We start from the raw sequence: 23,552 nt of genomic DNA, 5'->3' as shown, positions 1-23,552 counted from the left end.
TAAAAAAATAAAATACGTTTTAAAAATCAGGGGGCTGTAGTCACACAGACTTACATCCGAGACCTCAGCTCTATTCCCAGAATCCCCATGTCTGTTGTCATTCTGTGCCGGCTGGAACCATGCTGCTTTTTATCACTATAGCCCTGAAGCATAACTGAGCTCAGGAACAGCAATACCCTCCACGGCCTTCTTCGTGTTCAGGTTGCTTTGGTTGCCTTGGTCTTTTGGGCTTCCTTATGCACTTTTCTATGTCTGTGAAGGAAGGACCTGGAAACTCGATTGGGATTGCATTGGATCCGCAGGCTGCATTGGCAGGATGGTCACTGCCAGCAGGATCCATTCCTCCATCCCTGTGCACGACAGGATCCATTCCTCCATCCCTGTGCACGGCAGGATCCATTCCTCCATCCCTGTGCACAGCAGGATCCATTCCTCCATCCCTGTGCACAGCAGGATCCATTCCTCCATCCCTGTGCACAGCAGGATCCATTCCTCCATCCCTGTGCACAGCAGGATCCATTCCTCCATCCCTGTGCACAGCAGGATCCATTCCTCCATCCCTGCGCACAGCAGGTCTTTCCGCCTGTCTCCCTTAAGGTCTTTCTCCATTTCAGTGTAGACGCCTTTTATTTCCCTGGCTAGAAGTGTGCCCAGACACATCCTGTTTTATTTATTTATCCTGCTTTATTTTGTGAATGGGATTATTTCAGGGTGTTTGTCACCAGTGCATGGGATACCTACTGATTTTGTGTGTATTGTTGTAACCTGCCACTTTGCTGGGAAGCTCTGTGCATTTCAAGGTGGAGTCTTTTGTGTTTAGACTCTTGCAGGCTCTCCCTGCTCTGCAGAGCGCTCTCTGCTGGACAATTTTGTAAATGCTTAAAAAAATAAAATAAAATGCTGGGGACTTGAGAAACATCCTGACAGTTTTCCTGCTCCAGGCTTTTCTGGACTTTCCCTAGCTGTTTCCCTGCAACCCTTTTCTGGACAAAGGTTTGTTCCACTCTAGAATTCCTCCATGGCTGGTATGTCATGTGAAGGAAATTTTGTGCAGAATCTAGTGCCCAAGACCACAGTTTGACTGCGGCTGTGTGGCTATGCCAGAGCTCTACCCTAGTTTACACTGTCTAGAGGACTCCTGGATGTCTCGGCTTCCTTCTTCTAAGGCCTACTAGATGATTCAGGGATTCCCTCTGCTTTTGTTTTTGTTCTCCCTCATTTCTTACAAACACACATGAGCGCGCACGTGTACACACACACACACAGGCACACAGGATAGTTAGTGTGGCATCTTCATCCATGCCACATTCCAGAATTACTGAAACACAGATGAAATCAGCTCTGTCTCTAACACAAATCATGACTATCTCACCAGCGTATCTTGAGATGTGTGACCGTACGCATTTCTGGTTTTGAGTCTAACCTTATCAGGCTTTCTTTCCCGATGTCTGGATTAAGTGCCGTGTGCAGTTTCCCGCAGCGCCCGCACACCTTCACGTCTCCCACTAACTGGTGTGTTGCTGTGTGTGCTGTGAGCTGTGTAACGGCCCCGTGCTGTTGGATGTTATCACTATCATTTGAAATGCCACTCCCACTACATTCTGACTCTCCATAGGGACGTGGGTCCATTATGGACTCTTTAATCTGTCCATCGATCTCTCCAGTCACGTGAATATATCTGTTTCCAGCTAGGCATGATCGCTCATGCCTGCAATCCTAGCATTTAGGAAGCAGAAGGATTGCTATGAATTCAAGGCCAGCCTGGGCTATATAGTAAGTTCTAGGCCAGCCTGGGCTACCATGTAAGATGACACCCCTCACCCCCAATTTAAAAAAAATTCAAAACACTCCCAACCAAAAAAAAAAATAAATAATAAAAAAGAATTTTCCAAACATCTGTTATGAAATAGTAAAAGGTGTCACGTAACAGTTCACTGTGCCTCACACACAGATCCGTCGCCCACTTTGAGACACTCCGTTCACCCACTTGCTGGAATCCATCTGTGTAACCTTCGCACAGTTCTCCCAGCAGCAACACTGCTGACTTGGACCAAAGGATGCAGAGACGGTACAAGATGTTGGGAGTCTTAGACTCACAAGATCAGGCTGGCCATAAATAGCCTGGAGGCACTTTGGGTGATTTGGCTGCAGGTAGTTCTACCTTTGTGGATACAAGAAGGACCAGCATCTTAGAGGTCAGAGTCAGGATGGATTGAAATCTATGCCCAGCCTCCATTCTTCTGGATGCTCCTGACTTTGCCTCCACTACAAATCAGAGAGGCAGTGAGCCAGGCACTGCTGTACTTGCTATCTCCTTGTTTTGAAGAGGAGACCTTCTCTGTCTTGCTGGGGTGAACGGTGGCTAACCTAGGAAGATCCCAGGAGCCCCCATTTATTCCCACATCGGATCCTCTGCCTTAAACTGTAAGCTCCTTGGGACAGAAACTGGACTCTGATCACTAGGAAGTGACCTCCCCAACTCTGAGACTGGGGGACCCCCCAGTGGAGAAGTTTCCTAAGCTCCACCCTCTTCCTTCTTGCCTGGGAATTCCATTTGCCCACTGGTGCCCCAGGCTTAGCCTTTCACCCAGTGTGCAGTGCATTTGGACCATGTGAATTGGGGTAGACAGAGAGGGGGGGCTGAGAGACACAATTCCGTGTAGATGGACTACTCGAAAGCAGTGTCCCAAATTTCTACTTGAAAAGTAACTGTAGGGAATGAACTGTCCTGAGCTGGGGGGAAACTAAAACTAAAATAAAACAAACCCAACCAAAACAAACAAACCCTAGAGACTAAGAAACCATCCTACACTAGGTTAAAGTTGGCAGTGGTGGCAGCGCGCCCCCTGCTGGTCAGTCTGGCATCAGCCTGAGTTTGGCTTCTACTTGGCTGTTCCCCTCCCTCTGCTTTAGAGGAGATAAACCAGCAAATGACTCCTGGAGAATTGTGTTCTTTCCAGAATAGTTAATATAATATAAGATCTATGTTTCATTATCAGAGGTTTAACAGATTTGGCTTAAAGTCCTGTGTGAATAAGGAAGTGGATATGTGACCTCGAAGCCCTCAAGACAGCCCCCCAGGGCATGTTAGCTGTTAGTTCTAGAGGTGAGATGAGGTAAGGATGTTTCTCCACTAGAGTGGTCACACCAGGATTCCCAGGCCCGAGTTCTCAAGTGCACTGGTGTCAAGTGCCTGGAAAAAGGTTCTCCTGACCATGTAATAAACTCGGGTTTTATTTATATAATTCTGATTTTTGATTTTTTGTAATGGCTTCTGTATAGTAGCTCCTTATTCCAGTTTGTTTCTAGGAAAGTATAGCTTATCCCTTTGGGAGAGTTTATGGATTGCATTAGTGTAAGAAGCTGGGCTGGACACTGAGGGGCCAGAGAGTTGATGGAAGGCTTTCATTCCCCAGAAGGTGGCTGGCGGCAGTGAGAAGGCTTCAGTGAGACACTCAGAGCCAACTCACTTCAATCTGCTGCCACAGATCTAGCTCGAGAGTCACTGTGACACAGTAAGACTTGGGCACAAAGAGTGCTGGGCTGGGCTGGGCTGGGAGTGGAGAAAGAAGAAGGCAGGAGAGAAACAGGCACAGGAAGAGGACTTTCACAGGGCACAAACAAACTTGATTCATCTCTGGACATGCTTTCAGAAGACTGAGACCCTGACCCAGTGCTCAGAGTGTGATGACTCAAGAGATCTGTGGACAAAAGTCTGGGGGCATCTTTCACTCTGGCCTAGAGATGGCGGCAGGTTGTACTGTAATACCAACCCCGTTCATTGATGGGAGTTATCACACATTCTCTTTGGATAAAAGCTCTGAATTGATTCCCTAGCTAGGCAGAAAAGGAAGATGGAATTCATTAGTGATGCCAGCCATGGCTGGTGTCTGAGGCAGGGGCAGGATCCAGTCCAAAATTACCTTCATTGGTCCCAAGACAACTGCATGTGTACAACCCCCCTCCCCTTCTAAAAACTAGGGAAGGAGGAAATGCAGAGGGAGAAGATTCCAGAGCAATAGATATGCTGCCAGAGCCCTCGGCTATGAGAATGGATAGGCGTTCTCGGTGCTTCTGTAGGCGTGGATGAATGAATGGGGAAGCCAGGCAAGGCAGAATACACTCTACAGGCAGACCTGGGCATCCTGGAGGCTTGCACATGTAAAGTAGGGAGCGAGGACTCCTGGAGACACATCAGCCCAGGCTCCCTGTCCAGCCCTCAGAAGATACCAGTGATAGCAACAGCTCTAGCCAGGCACCAACCCAGTGTAGAATAACACAGTGAGTCAAATCCTCTTTACTGGGACCTGAGGAGTGGACTCTGCACATCCTTTTGTGCAGCGTCCTCTACATCAGGGTTTCAATGGTGCTAAAAACCGTATTACATCCTGCTGGTGCAGGCCAAAGGCTAACAGGAATGCATCCAGGGTGGGCAGGAAGAGAGAAGGCAAGGCTCTATTATCAGGGACCGAATAAGAGGACATCCGGCCAACAAGTCAGCAAGTGTTTACCAAGCACCTGTTCATTAAGGACTCACAGTAAACAAATTTACAGAATTAAAACCAACTAGAAACGAAACTAACAACGAATCACCCACCTTCCCAGATTCTATTAGCAAACAGCCTACAAGTCTTTAGCCTTGTCCTTAGAGTTCTGGGCCATCATCCAGATTGCCACCTTAAACAGACTGGTTATTCCTCTTTTCCCAACTAGATGCCCATGATGGCTTGAATAGGTCTGACCCCTTTACAGTTAGGAGTTTGGATGCTTGGTGCACAGGAAGTGGCATGATTAGGAGGTGTGGCCCTGTTGGAGGAAGGCCACTCCTCCAACTGTCACCATTGGAGTACTCAAGCTATGCCCAGTGTGGCACACGGTCTCTTTCTACTGCCTTGGGATTGAGATGTAGAACTCTCCTCAGCTTCTTCTCCAGCATCATGTGTGCCTGCATGCCGCCATGCTTCCCGCCATGACAATAATGGACTAAACCTCTGAACTGTAAACCAGTACATGTTTGCCTTTACAAGAGTTGCCATGGTCATGGTGTCTCCTTATGGCAATAAGACAATGCCATTTGTCTATTTGTGCATTTAATTCATGCACATATTTATTTGTGGCTGGTGGCTCTATCTAGAACCACTACTACAGTGTAGAGTAAAAATGGCAGCTGCTGATTTTACTGATGATCGGAGAAAGTTGTCAACTTCAATCACTACAACTGTGTTGTCTACATGGGTTCTGTCTATGAACTTGAGGGTGAAGTCTTCTGTCCATAGTCCATTGAGTATTGAATTATGAAGAGAAGCTGATTTTCTCTATCATCATCTTCAATTGTTTATTTCATCCTGTTTAGCAGTAATCTTAACTATATCTGCTGTACACATACATGTGTGTATGTAATTTATTCTGCATCTAAAATACTAAATCCATATTTTATTCTGTTGATATTGTGTATCACATGATTCAGTTTTGGATGTTTGATTTACTTTGCATAAATCTCTGTAGTGGTACAAAGCCCTGCTGAAACCAATTTGCTTATATTTCTGAGCATATTTGCATTTGGCATCTATATTCATAAATAAACCTATTTACAGCCTACCTGTGAACTGTCTCTGCTGACACCCAGGTGGTTCTTGCCTTGTAGAATAACTCAGAAAGGCCCTTCTCTTCTATTTCTTAGGAAAGTTTTGAAGGAAAGGATTTGAGTTGTCTTCTAGATATTTGGTTGGGGCAGCTCTTAGATGCTTTGTGGGTTCTTCTCTTTCTTACCCTTTATCCCCCATCCAGTTTCACCCCCCATTACTAGATAGGAGAGAAAGAAAAATAGAGGAGAAAGAGATCCCTGAATCTAATTTCTTTCCTTTTGTTTCTTTTTTGAACATGACTACTAACAAATTACAACACCCCCCCCCAACAACCAAGAACCACCAATGCCACATATTGGGTGCTAGCATTGATATACCCCCTGTAATGTTCCCAGAATTCCCAATATCACACAATTTCAGAAACTATCTGCAGCTGGCAAAAACCAGGCCTCTGGTAGAGCATGAGGCAAAACATAGTCAGCTGCTGCAAAGCAGCCCCAAATTCCCACACCTGGGATTAAAATGAAAACACTTCCTTATATTTCTGTACTTTTAAAGAAACCAAAATTCTAGAATCCTCACTGCATTTGGTGGGATCAACTAGCAATGCACACACACACACACACACACACACACACACACACACACACACACACACACATGCACACACATGCATGCACACACATACACACGCATGCACACACATGTGCACACACACACACACACGCATGTACATACGCGAGCACACACACATGCACACACACACACATACACCCACACAACTGGGCTCTCCCTCACAGACTCAAGCAATTTACTGGCTTTCCAAAGTTTCTCCTAGCTGTATCAGTTTGCAGCTTTGGGTCCTGTCTTGTCTCATTTGTTGGCGTTCAGTTTCTTAGCAGTTCTTTAAGCTCTGGTTTGTTCAGTCAAGTCAGCTGTAAAGTCCTTCACCCATGTAATTAGTCTTTTTTTTTTCTTTCCCTTTTTACAATTCAGTCCAACTTACCGATTTTGTCGCACTTTCAAAAGATACACCCTCACCTTTCCTTGATTTTCTCTACCACATTCAATTCTTAGTTTCAGCCACAGGCATTGTTGTTTTAGTTCTTCTTGGTGGTGGCGATTTGGGTGAGAATGGCCTCCACAGGCTCATGGATTTGAACGCTCAGTCAGAAGATCGTGGAACTGTGTGGGAAGGATTAGGAGCTTTGGCCTTGTTGGAGAAGGCACGCCACGGGGAATGGGTTTTGAGGTTTCCAAGGTCCAAGTTAGGCCGTCTCTTTCCTCCGCCTGCCGCCTGCAGGCCAGGATGTAAAGCTCCCAGCTTCTGCTCCGGCACCATACGGCCAACTTCCCACCATGGTGAACATGGATTAAGCCTATAAAGCTGTAAGTAAGCCCAATTAAATGCTTTCAAGGGTTGGCTTTGACATGGTGTCTCTTCACAGCAATAGAACTGTGACTAGGCCTTCTCCATCCTCTGTCAGTGTCCTGTGCAGCAGCTCTGAGTGATACCTGCCCTCCCCACTCGCTGGGACTCATGTTCATAGAAACTCAGTATCGCTGCTGGCAGAGTTCCTTCTCCTACAGGAGGGGTTGCTGTTGGGAACAAATGTCTCTGTGCCATTGGCAGGGACTTGGTGCTGGGGTGTCATCCTCCAGTCACCTCAGTCTTCCTGATCAATGCCTCACAAACAAGTTAAGGATGGATGCCGGAAAGTCTGAAGAGCCTCCCACTCTTTTCTTTGTCTAGTGAAGAGGAACTGGGGGAAGAAGGGAGCTTCTAAAGTCTCATACTTACCTGAAAGTCTGCCTATTAGGTTTAGAATTGCATCCAACCTTCCTGAGGAGATACCAATCCCCTTGTTTGAAAGGTGATGGGAGAGAAGACTCCTCATTCTTCACACACACACACACACACACACACACACACACACACACACACGTGCACATAGTTCATGGCTCAAATGCCAGTCATCTTGTCATGTTTTAGTGGAGTTTCTTCAATAAATGTTTCTTCTTGGCTCTATCCCTTTAAGATCATTTCCTTGGACTGAGTCTCCTTAGAAATAGTTGTCATTTGTAATGATCATTTCACTGAGGACCATTCCAGATGTGCCTCCTGCTCCTCTCCCAGAAGCAGACCACACCCCTGAATAGTGTAGGGTGGCCGTGATGTCACACTCTGACTAGTCCTGGGCTGTGTCTCCTAGAGCTGCCCAGCATCTTGCTGACACTCCCATAAATTGTTCTTTCCATATATTATCCTCAGATTCCCAGCCCAAGCATCCCCTGCTTCCTGTTGTCATGACACAATGGAGTCATCTGAGGACAGAGGGGACAGAGCCCTGTGGCAGAGAGCCAGCCACTCGCTGACTGTTCCTTCCGGCTTCCTTTGAGATCGCACCTGGCACACGGCATCAGGGACAGCTGAGGCAACTCTGGTCCTGAAGCAGCTAGAGAGCTGATGTGGCATGGGAGCCTGTGGAAGGGAGCCATGGACTTACCGTGAACTGTGATGGGGCAGAGTGAAGAATGTTCTTCCCACAGGTGGCTTCCTAGAAAGAACTCCACGAAGTATAATAAGAGGATGCCCTGGAAAGCAAGGACGTGAAGGAAATGCCCTGGCACGTCTGTGGGAAAGGCAAACAGCTGGGAGGGATATCCTTGGCTCTTTCACAGGACCAAAGATAATATTCACAAGGCGGAACGCCAGGTGTACGCCCTCTCTATGCTTGTATTGCTGAAGTAGATATTGCCTCATGTTTTCTTTGCTTTAATAATAAAATGAAAAATGTCTTGTTTGCATAACACTTGAGCTCAAATATGTTGAGCCTTCTGGTCTCCTCGTTCAGATCTTTGGCATTTTCTACAGTCCTCATAGACTTAGCTTTGCTGTCCAGGGTGGGTTAACAGCATGGAAATTTCTAGAGCAGTGGTTCTTAACCTGTGGATCGTGACCACTTTGGGGGGTCCAATGACCCTTTCACAAGCATCGTCTAAGACCATCCAGAATATCAGATATCAGATATCAGATACTATGATTCACAACAATAACAGCTATGAAGTAGCAATAAAAATAGCTTCATGGTTGGGGTCACCATACATGAAGAACTGTATTAAAGGGTCACAACACTAGGAAAGTTGAGAACCACTGTTTCAGAGAGAACCCAAGTCCTTCAGGAGGTCTCTTTTCCCAGGGTCTTAAGCATTTTCAATGACTCCAGAATGGAGCAGAACGGAGCAGATTTTTGAAATAGATTGAGTGGTAGAAAGTGCAGAGCTTTGAATCAGCTACCCTCATAAGGTTTCTAGTCTTCTAGTGACCACACCTCCCTGTGAGAAGAACTGGAGAAAGTAGAGACAACTTTGTACATGAAATGACTTGGGGTCATGGATACAAAATCCAGACCCACACTTTCATCATAGCCTCATCCAGACTGGGAGATCATCACCACATACTGAATTTTTAGATCCTGGTCCTCAGCTTTATGTACATGATCTCTGATGTCATCGGAGCCCACCTCTTCTTTGCAGCTGTAGATAGAGCCCTGCTACTTCATCTCTCCGCACTCCTCTGGCTGTGGTAGCCATGTGCTCCCCTAGCTGATGCTGTGTCTTCGTGTGCCTTGCATTGCTATAATAAATAGCTGAGATAAGCAATGCACCAGGCAAAGAAGGCAGAGTTGGGCTCACTGCCTCTGGGCCAAGGTTGGAAAGCTTCACTGCTTTTGGCCTCTGGAAGTGTGTGCTCATGGTATCTCGTGGAGCCATGTAACTCCTCTCACAGCCAGGAGTGAAACAGAGAAAGGGGAAGGGGTTGGCTGTCTCACTGTCCTCTTCAAAGAAATGCTCCCAGTGACTCCAAGGTCCCACCACCACTTCCCACCTCCGAAAGCTTCCAGCAGCATCCCCAGCCCCCAAGAGTGCCAAGGTTCGACCTAAACCAACACATGAACTCTCTAGTGAACTTTTGAAACCTAAATTGTAACCTAGTGGCAATTCGTTATGGAACTCGAAAATATTTTAACTTTTTAAAAATCTTTAAAGTATTTTATTTTAAAGATATCTTTAAATAATAAAGAAAGAAAAGATTTATTTTAAATATCTTAAAATATTATTATTATTTGTGTGTGTGTGTGTGTGTGTGTGTGTGTGTGTGTGTGTGTATGCACTCTTGGAGTTCAGAGGTGTTGGATTCCAGAGCTGGAGTTATAAGCAGTTGCTTTGTAAGCTTCCTGAAGTGGGTGGTAGGAACTAAAACTCAGGCTATTTGCAAGAGAACCATGGGCTTTTAACTGCTGAGCCATCTCTCCAGCCCCTATATTTATATTGCAACCAGAACATAAACATAATTATTTCTAAACAGATATCTCCGTTATACTTAAATCATCAGCAATGGCTGTTACTGTCTTCAAGTATTTGATATGTTTGTCTAAAATGTGGCTTTACTAGTGATGTCCATTAAGACAACAGAGCACGCACAAGTTGAGGGAAATCTGTCATAAGAAAGTGTACTGCCTTTCCATATAGCATTCAGTGTTATCAGTGTTATAGGCAAATACAGGGTCTGGTGGGCACCCACAGAGATTTCTAGGTTCTTATGTCCCTAAACAAGGATCTAGACAGAGAAGTGTGGATAGGAACAGAAGAGAGAGTTCAGTAAGGCAAACATGCACTTCTTTTTTTGTTTGTTTGTTTGTTTGTTTGTTTTGTTGTTGTTTGAGACAGGGTTTCTCTGTGTAGCCCTGGCTGTCCCGGAACTCACTCTGTAGACCAGGTTGGCCTCGAACTTGGAAATCCTCCTGCCTCTGCCTCCCAAGTGCTGGGATTAAAGGTGTGCGCCACCACTGCCCGGTGCAAAGATGCACTTCTGAGAGATGTGGTGGGGGCGGAGCTGGAGAAAGGTCAAAAGCTCATGGCGCCCTGACTGCAGACTGGAACATTTACACACTATGTACATCCTGTTTGCCCAGATTCTGCTGTGTGTCAAAGACGTTGGGCAGGGAAGAGTTAAGGAGCGCTGGCTTATCAGGAAAGGTCAGGCACACCAGTGGCCCAGGCTAGAGAGACTTCACTCACCTCTAATGTGTGTGTGTGTGTGTGTGTGTGTGTGTGTGTGTGTGCATGAGATGCACACAGGTGGTAACACGATGCTGGAGTCTACTGAGACTGGGCAGATAGAGAAGTGAGAGTTAAGCTTGGAGCTTTTCCAAAGGTTCAAGGCCAGCATGGGCAACTTAGTAACACCTCGTCTCCAGTGAGTAAAAGGAGACCCGGGGGTACAGCTCAGTGTTAAAACTATGCATGTGGCCTGCATTTCAGTCTCCAGTTCTGCCCGAAAAGACAGCAAAGGGGCAGCTGTTGGTGTCTGTATCATTGCTTCCTGTGTCCGGTACTAGTTAGGGTCTGGGCTGGGTGTTTTTCTCTCTCATGCCCAGAACTGAAATTCAGGCATCCAGATTTGCAAAGTAGCAAGGAAACCTTATACAAAAGCAAAGCCGTACTACAGATCAGAAGGAAATATTCTGTCATGACTGACAACAGCTGGCCACATGAGCCGGCACCTATTGTTTGGGGCTTTTATGAGGTTCAAGGGGAGTCTTATTGCTAAGGGACAATGCATTCTGTTTTGATTGAAAGGTTTTAGTTATGTTGCCTCCCTTTTTCTAGTGTGCATGTCTCTTCCCATAATGTACTTGATTTTAATCAAACACATTCACAAGCGTGCACAGGCATAAGATGGTAAATAAGAACTTCTCCTAGCAAAGTCACTTATAAGACATGGTTTACCTATCTGGGTAGGCACCTAAAACCAGTACAGGCTAGATCAGACCTCCTGGCCTCATACCTCACAAGACTGGATTATCAGAGAATGGAATCTGTTCGATGGTCAGTAGAGAGAGAAGAAACTTATCCCATTACTTGGAGAGGGTGTGTCTGTAGCTCCATGCAGGTTGTGGACAGGGGTCCTGGTTTGCTGACAATTGCTAGGTGATTTTTTTTCAGAAAAAAAAAATGTGTGTGTGGGTGTGTGTGTGTGGGTGTGTGGGTGTGTGTGTGCGCGCGCACGCGCGCGCATAAGAGTCTCGGTTTGAGTCTCAGGCTGCGAAGTGCTTTGTTAGAAGAGGGATGTGTGCTTAGCCCAAGCCAAGAAGAATTTCAGGTTTAGAGTTCTTTGACTTGTAACACCTTAACTTAAGTACAGTTCAGCGTTCTCAAAACGCGTGGAGGTCCAACGGTTTTACTCTTCTCCCACAGCCACTTGTGAAAGATGCAGTCTGGCTATCTCTTCCTGGTGCGGAGAATCCAAACTGCGTCAAGCCCCTCCAGGTGGCAGCGGTCTGACTCAGAAAACCAGTTCCTCCAAGCCTGAGGCTGGTCCTCCAGAGCACAGAGACTGCGGGGCAGAGCGCTCGCGGCCCTGGTACTCAGCCACGGCGTCGCTTAGGAAATGACGACACGCCCGCTCATGCGTATTGAGAGGCAGCTCCTTACGTCATCGCGGGCGCGACGCCCCGAGGGCCAACTTGTGCTTTGGTCTGGCAGGGGTGGTGGCGGCGAGAGCGGCCGGGAAGATGCCAGTGGCGGTGATGGCGGACAACGCCTTCAGTTTCAGAAAGCTGTTGGATCAGTGCGAGAACCAGGAGCTTGAGGTAGCGCGGCAAGGTGGGGCGGTCGGGTGGGCGCAGTTTCCAGGGTAACGGGCCGGGCCGCGGCCTGCAAGGAGCACAGCCAGCTCCTTGCTGTGGTCAGAAGACGCTTCTTCCATTTATAACGATAGGATAAAAAGTTAACTAAATAGGCTGGGTATAGTGGTACAGGAATCCTGTGGACGCACGTGAGGCGGAGGCAGGAGGATTGCCGGTGAATTTGAAGCCAGATTGAGCTACGGGGGGGGGGGGGGGGAGGAAGGGGGGAGAGCGGGGGAGGGGGGCAGGAGGGGTTCACCGACTAAAGGAGACAGCAGCAGCTTGTCGATGAGTATTTAGCAGACCTTGCTGAATGAATAAAGATTGAGGATAACTACCCTTTGGTAGTCTTCTGTTTTAAGCTTACTTAGCCTTTTAAAATAACGGCCAGAAAAATCGTGCATTAAGAACCGGTTGGAAGTATTTCTTACCTTTTTTTTTTTCTTAATTTTGAGACCTTCCAAGGTAATGTCACTTAAATAATTGTGAATATGGAAAGAAACTGATTAACCCATTGGAGATAAATGACAGCTCACAACAGATCTAAACTCAGATTTTAATCTTTGATACTTCCCTGAGCACTTTTCTTCGGCGTCTGTCGTAGTGCTGGAAAACTTATTTTTTTAAGTTTTAATTTTCCCTTTTCTGAAAGTTTATTAGGGAATGAGGTTTTTTCCCCCTCTTTTATTCCCCCCTCTCTAGGCTCCTGGAGGAATTGCCACACCGCCAGTGTACGGTCAGCTTCTGGCTTTGTATTTGCTCCAGAATGACATGTAAGTAGTTAGTGCCTTTTACCTAAATCGAAGAGCAGCAGCTTCCTTGAGATGATGCAGAAGTACATACGACAGATAGGTGTCTTTTACCATAATCCTGTTATATTTGTTTCCTGTTTAGTCATAAGAATAATTAAGCTCTTTTTTTTGTCATATATGTTTTACATACACCTAAAAACACATGGCAAATTCTTGCGAGAAACTAGCATCAAGAACCAATAGAGTCTTAAAAAAAAAAATCAAGTGTTTTTAACTTACATTAAAACTTACTTTTAACTTACTCAGAGACTGGGTGGTGCTGCACCATGCCTTTAATCCCCAGGCTTGGGAGCCAGAGGCAGGCTGATCTCTGAGTTTGAGGTCAGCCTGCTCTATAGATCCAGCTCCAGCACAGTACCACATAGAGAAGCCCTGAAAGAATATATATGTACTCAGTGGGAGAAAAGAAGCTGGAGCTGGGAGGCAGCACTGGGAAAGCCAGGAAGAGGCAGACACGTTTGAATTAGTCTTCCTTGGTGGGAAGCAGACTCTTGAGAGGGCTAGAGAATAGCGGCCTGGCGCAGTTCCAGACCCACTGTGATACTTTTACAGGAACTAACCGGAGTTCCTTCATTACACATACATATGTTGTTTCTGTTTTGTGGTTGTGTGTCTTATAGTTGTGCCAACCCCTTAAGCTTTGTACTCCGTAGGAGAATGGCTCCAAATTATAACAGCACGGTGTACACATAGATTGGGGGAGGGCACTCAAAGCCTTGAATTGGACACATTGTTTGTACTGAGTGGTTGTAAGTCTGTAGTTTGAATGTGTTGCTGTGGTTTAGGATCTGAATTGTTAATTTTAAAAAAATCAGCAAAAACAAAATAATAATAACCTGGAAAAAAGTTATTTCATGTCCTTTTTTTCTGGAAAACTGCTTTTCCTCAACAAATTCATATAAAACTGAGTTATGCCATGGCCTGTTTCCGTGCTTTGGCCAGTCATTTCATGGACTGACTGAGATGACTTGTTTGTAATTGATCTTTGTGTAAATTAGGAATAATGCAAGATATCTGTGGAAGAGGATCCCACCTGCTATAAAGTCTGTAAGTACTCCTGCAGTGTCCCCTATTGGCTTTTAGAATACTGCATTTACCTAAATGACAGCCTCCAATTCCTCTTTTCTTTCCCATATATCATAGAAACCATTGTTAGGTGAAGGTTAAAGTTCCAAACCATCATGTTTCTGTAATGGGATGGTTCAAAACTCACGTGCTGATGGTTTCATAAGGCCTGCCGTGCTGACGTGGCACACAGCTGCTGGCCAGTTAGGTGTAGGAGGCGGCTGCGGGGCTGAGGAATTTCAGCAGACTACTTGATTTGCTGTAATGATGGCTGTTTGTAAACTGTCATTGTGTCCTCAGATAGTCACTGCAATAAGATCACTGTGTTAATTACATTTCTTACTTGGGATGGAGATGAAATGAAATAAGCTGTGAACAGTTTCTTGCCAGGTAGCATGAAGTAAGTCTTAACTTCACTTTACTTTTACTTCCCTTCCCCTTCTGTTTATAAGAGTGAAACAGGAGACGGGCTGCACACGATAAGAAGGAAGCGGCCACGTGGGTGGGTGGGCTGGGAGGGCTGCAAGTGGCTCTAATCGGCAGGGCCTCCTTATCAGCTTTCTGCTAGTTTTGTCCCATGGAGAAGTGCTAGCATCTCAATTTTAAACAGCAGTGCTTAAGATAATTGATCTGCAGACTTCATTCTGAAATATTTTTTACTTTCTCATGCTTCCATTTGTAATTGCAATAAAAACATTAATTATAGAAATTGTTAACATAACTGCTCACAGCATTTTAGAATCAGGCAGATCCAACCTTTGGACATTGCAAAATGATGTCATCATCTGCAGAGTTCATAGTGTAGAACTGGGCATGCAAGTTACTAAGAAGAAAAGGTTTCCCAATTTATACCTATTCATGGCCCTGTGGCCGGCAGGGTGGACAAACCTGTTAGAAAAGTAATTTCATCTCCTAAAATTAACAGAGTGTATTTTAATGATACAGCTAACGAATCTTGTCATTTCTGATATTTTTTGAAGATGTGGTCATTATTAATTTCAGTGAATACTTTCAAAGACAACAATTTTTATTGCAGGCAAATTCTGAACTTGGGGGAATTTGGGCAGTTGGACAGCGAATCTGGCAAAGAGATTTCCCTGGGATCTATACGACCATCAACGCCCACCAGTGGTCAGAGACTGTGCAGCCAATCATGGAAGCCCTTAGAGGTAATGTTTCCTTGTGGTTAAGTCATGTGCACTAAGGCTGTCCTTGGAGCACTACAGTGCTGTGCTGTGTCAGTGTGTGCTGTTGAAGTGGACAGTTCTGATTTGGGGGCTACTTTTCAGACTTGAGCTAGATCTATGCTGTTGTGATTCTTCGTCTCATTACTGGGAGTTCTGGGGAATATACCAGGAGCAGATGTCACTGTGGATTCCAGATTGCAGTTATCTCATTAGCAATGTCTTTTATCCTCTTCACCATTACTTTTGTGGATACAGAAGTCCATGAGAGAGTCTCACTTTGTAGTCCCTACTGTCCTTTCCTTTTTGGGTCACTGCTACATGTCACATGTGGCCTTGTGAAAGTGCTCTTTGCTGCTAACATGAAACCAGGCAGCAGTCGAAAGTTTGTGGTATCTGCAGGTCAAGTCTTTTTGTCTGTGTATTTGAAAGTAGCAACTTAACTTTGGATTTCGTTAGCCTTGGTCTTTGATAGCTGTTATGTCCCCTCTATACTTCTGGTAAAAGGAACCGTCGCAGTGCCTGGAGACTCAGTTGTATTTTCAGTTCCTCTGTAAGGTTAGAGACTGGCGTGATGTGGCACTGACACACGATAGCTCTGTCCCTGCAGCCTGCCTTCCTTTCTCACGTTGTCATGCTTTCGGTCTTTCTGGGTCACTCGGGTTCTTGGTATTGTGCAGGGGGATCAATCCAGGCAAGCAGCATTGGATCCTCTGGGGTGGGCTCACTGACGTTTCTGAGCCGCCCAGCATGGGAGCTAGGAAAAAGACCCCGGTCCTGGAAGAGCAGAATGCATACACACCCTTTGTGGCCCCACACACATTCATACAGTGAGCTCTCTTACGTTGTTCAGTGCTTCCTGTCACTCATTTCTTAGTCAAAACCTGCCTTTAGTGAGTATTCCTTAAGTTGGTGGGCAGGTCCTCTGGCATAGTAAGGACATGGGTGTACCAGGGAGCAGAGGGTAAGGATTGCTGGGGAGCTGCACTCAGCTCTTAGCAGCAGTACCTGGAGCAGCATTCAACACAGCACTGTAAACAACAAAACAGAAAGAGCTGCTTTGAATAAACATGAGTAGAATTTCAGGGTAGATGGGGTGGGGAAGGGGAATATGGAATGAGGTCATGTGACTGCGGGGCGGGAGGGGGGGGCGGCAGCTTGGAACACAAGCTCATTGGCAGGATTTGGGTAGGAGCCCCCAACCCATCCAGCAAGTATTCCTGTGTGGGTTTTAGTCTTTCTCGGACCATCTTGCACCTGTGAGTTAAGAGTTGCTTCCAGCCCTCAGACACCATACTCTTAGTGTAGCATGCTGGAGACTGACCTCTGAGGCAGGCTTCGGAGTTTTCATTCTAGCACGTCCGCCTGCTGGCCTTCATTTTCTTGTTGTAAGACAACACTGGTCATGTCTGAGACAGTGTTCTGTTCTGTGCATGAAGATTTTCTTGAGATTGAAATGGTACTGATCCCTAAATCTTTTTCTCTGTAAAATGCTAGCCTGGGAAGGGCAGTCTTAGGACAGATTGGAATAGTTCAGAGTTTGAAGTTTTGCTTCTCAGTGTATGATAAACTTGCTAGTTAAAAACAACCATACCCTCTCCTCTTAAAGGTCCCACAACATCCCCAAACAGCACCACTAGCCAAGAATTAAGACAGAAAGCCAGAAAGGGCTGGCAGAGCACCGAGGGAGCGAGTGCCTGTTGAAGCAGCCACTCTGCACACAGAGCCTGACGGATGGGATGGGCGCCTGTCGGACAGGACTAGTTCCAGAGATGTGGAGGGATGGCAGCTAGAGCAAGATGGGGAGGGGAGCAAGGGTGTGGCTGCCGATTGTCACTAGAACGCAGACTATCCGTCAGCATCTACTGTCAGCCTACTTCTGCCTGTTAGACCTCTCCTGCATCTCCACAGCCTGCTGCTCTTCATTCACGTTAGGTTCCTGTCTATTCCCTACTCCAAAAATCTGACCAAAATACTTGTATAAGACAGTGAATTTAGATGGTGGGAGGTTTAGCGCATGCTCTGTGCTGCTTCTGTGTTCCCGCCATTGCTGCCTTGCTTCTTTAAATGACTGTCTGTCATAGGGAACTCCCTGCACAGGGAGGTTGGTGGGCTCAAGGGGCAGTGGTAGCATCAGGCTCAGTGGGAAATGAGGGAATGCAGCATAGTGTCAGCGTGTTGTTGATGTGTGTGACTGCACATACCATGGTGTGCATGCAGGCTCAGAGGGTTCTCTCCTCCATCTTTACATGGCACTGGGGACGAACTCAGGCCTCCAGGCTTGGTAGCAGACACCGTTATCTCAGGGCCATTGTTTGAGACCTGTGGGAAGGCCTATGGCTAGGTCATGCCCCATGTGGTTCCTGCGGTACTGTCAGTAAGCCCATGTTCACAGGAGTACTGCAAGGGTGTCTTTCAGACCGTGAAACAGTGGGGCTCAGAGCTCAAGAGAGGAATGTGAGGAGTAGTCCGGGCTGAGGGACTGACTGGTCAGGAGCAGCAGGTGCCTGGAGGGACCTACCCTGGCTGCCCGAGAGTGCAGAGGGGAGTTGCAGTGTGGTAAGGGGTTGAGTTTCCATGTTCAGCCCCCAACTGTGGACTATGAATTCTGAATATTTGTTAACCGGTTGGCAGCCTTCTGGAGGAGCCTCTATATTTCCAAAAGGGCACTGACTAGGAAGACAGGCTGTGTGGGAGGGGGCAGTTGTCTCATTCTGGAATCTTCTTACGTAGGTGTATGAGAATGGGGAAATACAGAAGGCTGTATGCAGGGCAGTACCTTCTCTTGAATGTCAGGCCTTCAGGCTTGGGTTTAGAATCCTGACCTATTGCACACTTGGAAGTTAGGAGCAGGTGCTAGGTAAGGTGTGTGCACCTGCACCGAGGGGCCCTTTATCAGAGACCCTCTGAGAGGGCAGCGGCCGTGGCGGCCTTCTAGGGTTCACAAGGGAAATAAAGCAAAGGAAATTTAAAAGGCTCATGCCTCAAGTTCATGAACATTTGCTTTCCTGTGACCGGGGATCTTGTGGCTGTTGCTTTCCATGTTGCTGCCATTGTAGCTTTTGTCCCTGTGCAGTCTGGTGTGAGGAATGTCTGTGGTCATAGAGTCCCTCAGACCTTCTGGGCATGCAGTGTCTGCTTGGGTGGGTCTAGTCTTGCCTGTATATAAAACCTGGATGATTGTGCCATGTTTAAGAGTCTGTTCTCTTGGTTCCTGTTGCCAACCCTCCCCTCCCACAATAGATGCAACGAGGAGACGCGCCTTCGCCCTGGTCTCTCAAGCTTATACCTCCATCGTTGCAGATGATTTTGCAGCCTTTGTAGGACTTCCTGTGGAAGAGGCTGTGAAAGGTACTTGGAGCTTGGTTACATAGAGGGGAACAGAAATCTTATAAGCCCTAGGTTCACTGTGGCTCTGGAACTGCAGACCAAGAATGATTTTGCACTTTAGGTGGTGGGCTTGTTCAGGAAGTGATATAAAGCACATCTCATATAGCACCTCTCTGTAGTGCCTGTAATGCACAGGAGGGTGCCTGCCTGTAGCAGCTGTGTAGATCTGCACGCTACTTAAGAAAGCAGTTCTCAACTGACCGAGTTACCCAGGTTAAGAAACCCTTACCTATTCAAAATGTCAGTCCCATGCCTGCTGAGCTTCTTAACCCAGTGGTAGGACACTGCTTGTGCTTGGTTACATTGTTTTACAGTGATTGACATTCTCGCTCCTCCAACCCCGTGAGTGTGATTCTTATTCTTATGTTTACAAAGTCTGCACAGTTTCAGACTCGTGGGGCAGCAGGTGCTGGAGGCTGTGGCATGGGTGGCAGTGTTCTGTATTGTGGGCAGTTGGTTTGGAGGTGGGGCATTAAACCCAGGGGTGCATACACCTGCTGCCATTGTTACTAATAGAATGCTGTGAGGGCCATCCTAGAACTTTCTTGTGTCTATCTGGAATTAGAGACTCAGGTCTTACCAAGCATGTCAGTGATGATATCAGCCCCAGAGAGGCTTTTGGTATATTTCAGAATATTTTTAAATAAGTTATCTGTAGTAACCTTCTAGTAAATCCACAACACCTGAGCGTGGTGAGAGGGTGGCAGGGCTGGGTCATGCAGGCCAGTGCTGTGCCCTTCTCCCATCTCTGTGAACTCTGCACTTTTAGGTGTGTTGGAGCAAGGATGGCAGGCTGACTCCACCACAAGAATGGTTCTTCCCAGGAAGCCAGGTAGGTGGGACCTCAGACACATGACACAGAAGCATGGAACAGTTGATGTGAGAGCAGAGTGGCATTGAAGGTCACCTACATGAGACTCCTGTGACTGACCTGAGTAGTCGCTTAGCTCTCCTTTTAAGTCAGTCCCCTGCCCTGTCCTGCCCTGCCCCGCCCCTTCATGTCACCCTCAGGAGACAGCCACGTTCATTCCTGTGAGTGCTGCTTCCTCCAGGGTACAGGAGTGTCCTCTCTGCAGTCCTCAGAGCCAGGCGCCCTGCCCTCATCACCATCCTCCTGCATCAACCCTGCTTCCCTTCCCCTGCTCTGGGCACCTGCTGTTTAGACAGCTGGCAGCACTCAGCCACACAGGTGTAGGTTATAAGGACGACTGAAGAGCTAAACTGTTTAAAGGGGCACATTCGTATCTCCATTTGAGAGCCAAGTGTTTGTGGTGGGAGTGAGGCGTTACGGCCTTGACATGGCCTCTCTTAGTTCTGTGTAACTGTCTTTTCTTTTGTGTTTAGCCTCGGGAGCCCTGGATGTCTCCTTGAACAGGTTTATTCCCTTATCAGGTACATGTTTTCACATTGAAATTTTAAGTGTTGTATTGTTTGCCAATCTTTTTTCTGTACTGTGTAGAGATATGCATGGCAACAAAAAGGGAACTGGAGGTTCCCTAGCCAGCTGCAGAGCCTCCCTGTCCTCTGAAGGCCTCTAGGTTCTGGACTGTATTCTGAAGGTCCCCACAGCCTGGTGTGCCCAATCCAGCATGTCCTCTGGTGTGTTCACCCCTGCGTTTCTTCACTGCTGTCGCTTGGCCACAGTGCAGTGTTCTGGTTGGACCAGGCCCATGAGATGCACTTCGAAATTATTCTTTACCCAAGTCCTCCAAGTAGGGGCTGTCCAAGCGAGCTGCAGTCTCGAGATGCTGCACACCAGACATGTTTGAGACTTTACATGGCCTGCTGCAGCATCAGCAGCTGTCCTGACGTGCATTCATGTCTGTCTGACACAACCAGGCTGCTAAAATGGAGATTTTGTGCCCACTGTTCAGAACTGTCCAGGCCTTTAGCAGGCATAATTTTTGTGTAAAGTGGGGTGTACTAAGAAAGGCCTCTAAGTGAGGTAACCCAGTCTCAAAAGAACACTCATGGTATGCACTCACTGATAGGCGGACATTAGCCTAGAAGCTTGGAATACCCAAGACACAATCCACATATTAAATGATGTCCAAGAAGAAGGAAGGTTCTGGAAAGGCTCAGTGCAGCAGTGTAGGGGAATACCAGAACAGGGAAGCGGGAAGGGGAGGATGGGGATACGGGGAGGGAAGAGGACTTATGGGACTTTCAGGGACGGGGGGAATCAAGGAAAGGGAAAATCATTTGAAATGTAAATAAAAAATATATTGAATTTAAAAAAAAGAAAGAAGAAAGGCCTCCGTGGGCTGGTGGCCGGGTGGGGGTGGATGCTGTCTCTGCCACACATAGGGTGCTCATTTACAGTGTGTATCCCTCTTTATCATGCAGAGCCCGCCCCAGTCCCGCCAATCCCCAACGAGCAGCAGCTTGCCAGGCTCACCGATTATGTGGCTTTCCTGGAAAACTGATCGATCACTCTGAGTTCAAGGTCCACCTTCAGTCCCTGTCACTGGCAAACAGACATGGAGTTTTATTCTGAGTTCAGAACAGGGTGAGCGCCTCTGTGTCCTTGGGTGTGATAAAATGCACATAGAAGATGAAGCGCATTGTACAGTTTTCTCCTCAGACACTTTGGAATGTCCTTGGAGCAGTTTTCATTTGTATTGATAACTTTGGTTGGAGCCATCAGTATTATACATCGAGTTTCTGTCAAGGACTGGACTCCGAACACAAGCTGTCCTGCTTCAAGTAGCATAGAGGGTGTTGTGGCCTACACCACACCCCTGCGTGCCACTGGCCTCTCGATGAAGTGATGTGCTTGGGATTTGAGGAGGACTGTCCCGGGCAGGATGCTACCTACATTGTCACTCACGCTCTGGAGAATCTGCTCTCCTTCCTATCCCAGAACAAGGAATCAGTGATGTAGAATCAGAAGGAGCTGAGTGGTGGCGGACCTGGTGTCCCCTAGAGAGGAGCTTGTCAATGCTACATTTGTTTCCCCATGTGTGCGAGCATCCATTGTGAGACAGACATCCAGACAGTCTGCAGTGAGAACTCAACTAAGGTGTGCATGGGAAACTCCAAGGTCTGGTGCCTCCTTTGAGAAGAAGGGAGGAGCATGGAGTGCAGGTGTGCTGAAGGAAGCTCTGAGCTGAGGGACAGCTCAGCTGCAGCCCCTGCTGCGCATGCGCAGCCTGTGTAGAAATGCTGAGCGCATCTATTCTGTTCTTGTATGGCAGCCCTTGAAAATTTGAGGTGGCTAATGTATCTTCAGGTTAAAACGGCCCTGGTTCATTTATTCTGCATTTGTTCAATAAATATTTAATTGAATTCGTAAACTGTTTCATCTAAAGCTGGTTCTAGAAATTTCATATCTTGGTCTTAACTGTTGGCCCATTATAAGTTTGTCCTTTTCTCAGAAATACTTTTAAGTTTAAAAACTTTTCTCCTTTTTATTATTTGGGAATTTTATACATGCCTGTAACATATTTAGATAAAATTCACCCTCCTTTTCCTCTGACTCCTCTGATAGAATTTCTTAATTAAATAGAAACTGTCTCACCTCTGACTTTGTGGTAAGCTACCTAATTCCTGGTTTTGTTGCTTTTTTTGGGGGGGTGGCTTTTTTTAAAAAATCATCTTTGGAAATAACAATTTTTAAAAATCATTTGGAAATATTTTTAAATTGACATTTGACTTAATCCTGGAAATCCTGTTACCATGTTTAACAGTTGAGAAAATGAAGCCTTCAGAAGGCCAAGTGTTGAGAATAAGAGTAGTAAAGTCAGCAGGGTTGCTGCCAGCCAGGTACACAGTTTAGGTTGAACAGATGGCTCCTGCTTCTAATAGCGCATTGGAACGAAGCCAGCTGTGTCCTGTCAGGGTTGGTGACGTAATTTGTGAGTAACAGGCTAGGAATGGAGTGAGGTGATCTTGTGCTGAGCATCATGTGAGTGTGAGGATATCGAGGCAGAGGGTTTTCAGTTGCACTTGCACTTTCCTGTGTGGAGAGGTCCTGAAACTACTACATGGGAAAGAGTTATCTCAGGTGACTTGAAATGACCGCATTGCCAGTGGTTCACTAGCACATGGGGCTGGAGTGTAAGTGGGGCTCCACAAGACATGGCAGCCCCATTTTTCCATCTCTGTCTCCTCAGCAGAGAGCTGCTCTCTCAGGCTCAGGCAGATCCCACTTCACATCTGCTCTTGGTGGACATTGGTCCTGGCATCTGTTGTGATCTGGAGTCTCCATTGTAACTGAGGCTCCCTTTCACAGCTCTAGGCAGTGCTTCTCAGGGCCTCGCCACATCTACCACAGGGTGGCCGACCTAGCTGTTCCTTGTGACTCCCTCAATCTTTCCTCTTTGCATTTGAGACCAGGTTCTTGCAGATGACACAATACTGCCAGGTCTGCTTCCAGTTTGAGAGATAGCCTGTCCCCTTGGACTAGGACTGCAGCTGACAAGCTGTGCTGACTCTGAGGGAACACTTTCCCCTTGCTCCAGTGCGGGGCTGGAGGCTTCTCTGAGAGCCATGATGCCGATCTCTGTCAGAGCTGCTGCTTCAGCTCCAGCCAAACATCACCCCTCAAAATAGCCTCTGCCAACAAACCAGTCCGTTTTCTTTAGATTAAACTCACATTTGCATTCTCAGGATACAAGCAAAATGAAGCCTCACTCTTGGCCAGGATACCACACAGATGGCTACTGGCGCAGTTACTGATGGAGGCTGTGTTTCCCACTGAGACCTTGTAAGACCATGCTGTTCATGTTTCTGGCACCATTACCGTTCCATACTACCACAGAGCTATTGAGCCCAGTCCAACACGCCATACACCCCCACAGTCTTACCCTGAACAGCTAGCTA

The 23,552-nt window shown here is 46.8% G+C and overlaps 1 protein-coding gene across 1 annotated transcript; it reads left to right on the top strand.

The window, feature by feature from the left end:
- Positions 1-12,085: 12,085 nt before the first annotated feature.
- Cops8 (COP9 signalosome subunit 8) lies at positions 12,086-22,024 on the top strand. Its single transcript, XM_052192935.1, has 8 exons — positions 12,086-12,241; positions 12,980-13,050; positions 14,088-14,136; positions 15,191-15,323; positions 18,582-18,689; positions 19,498-19,560; positions 20,073-20,120; positions 21,075-22,024. Exons 1-8 carry the CDS (start codon positions 12,164-12,166, stop codon positions 21,152-21,154), a joined length of 630 nt encoding a protein of 209 aa, XP_052048895.1. The 5' UTR covers positions 12,086-12,163; the 3' UTR covers positions 21,155-22,024.
- The last annotated feature ends 1,528 nt before the right edge of the window (positions 22,025-23,552 follow it).

Source organism: Apodemus sylvaticus, chromosome 9 (assembly GCF_947179515.1).
Source record: "Apodemus sylvaticus chromosome 9, mApoSyl1.1, whole genome shotgun sequence".
Classification (NCBI taxonomy): Eukaryota; Metazoa; Chordata; class Mammalia; order Rodentia; family Muridae; genus Apodemus; species Apodemus sylvaticus.
The sequence above is the reverse complement of the archived record's forward strand: the minus strand, read 5'-3'. Positions and strand labels throughout refer to the sequence as shown.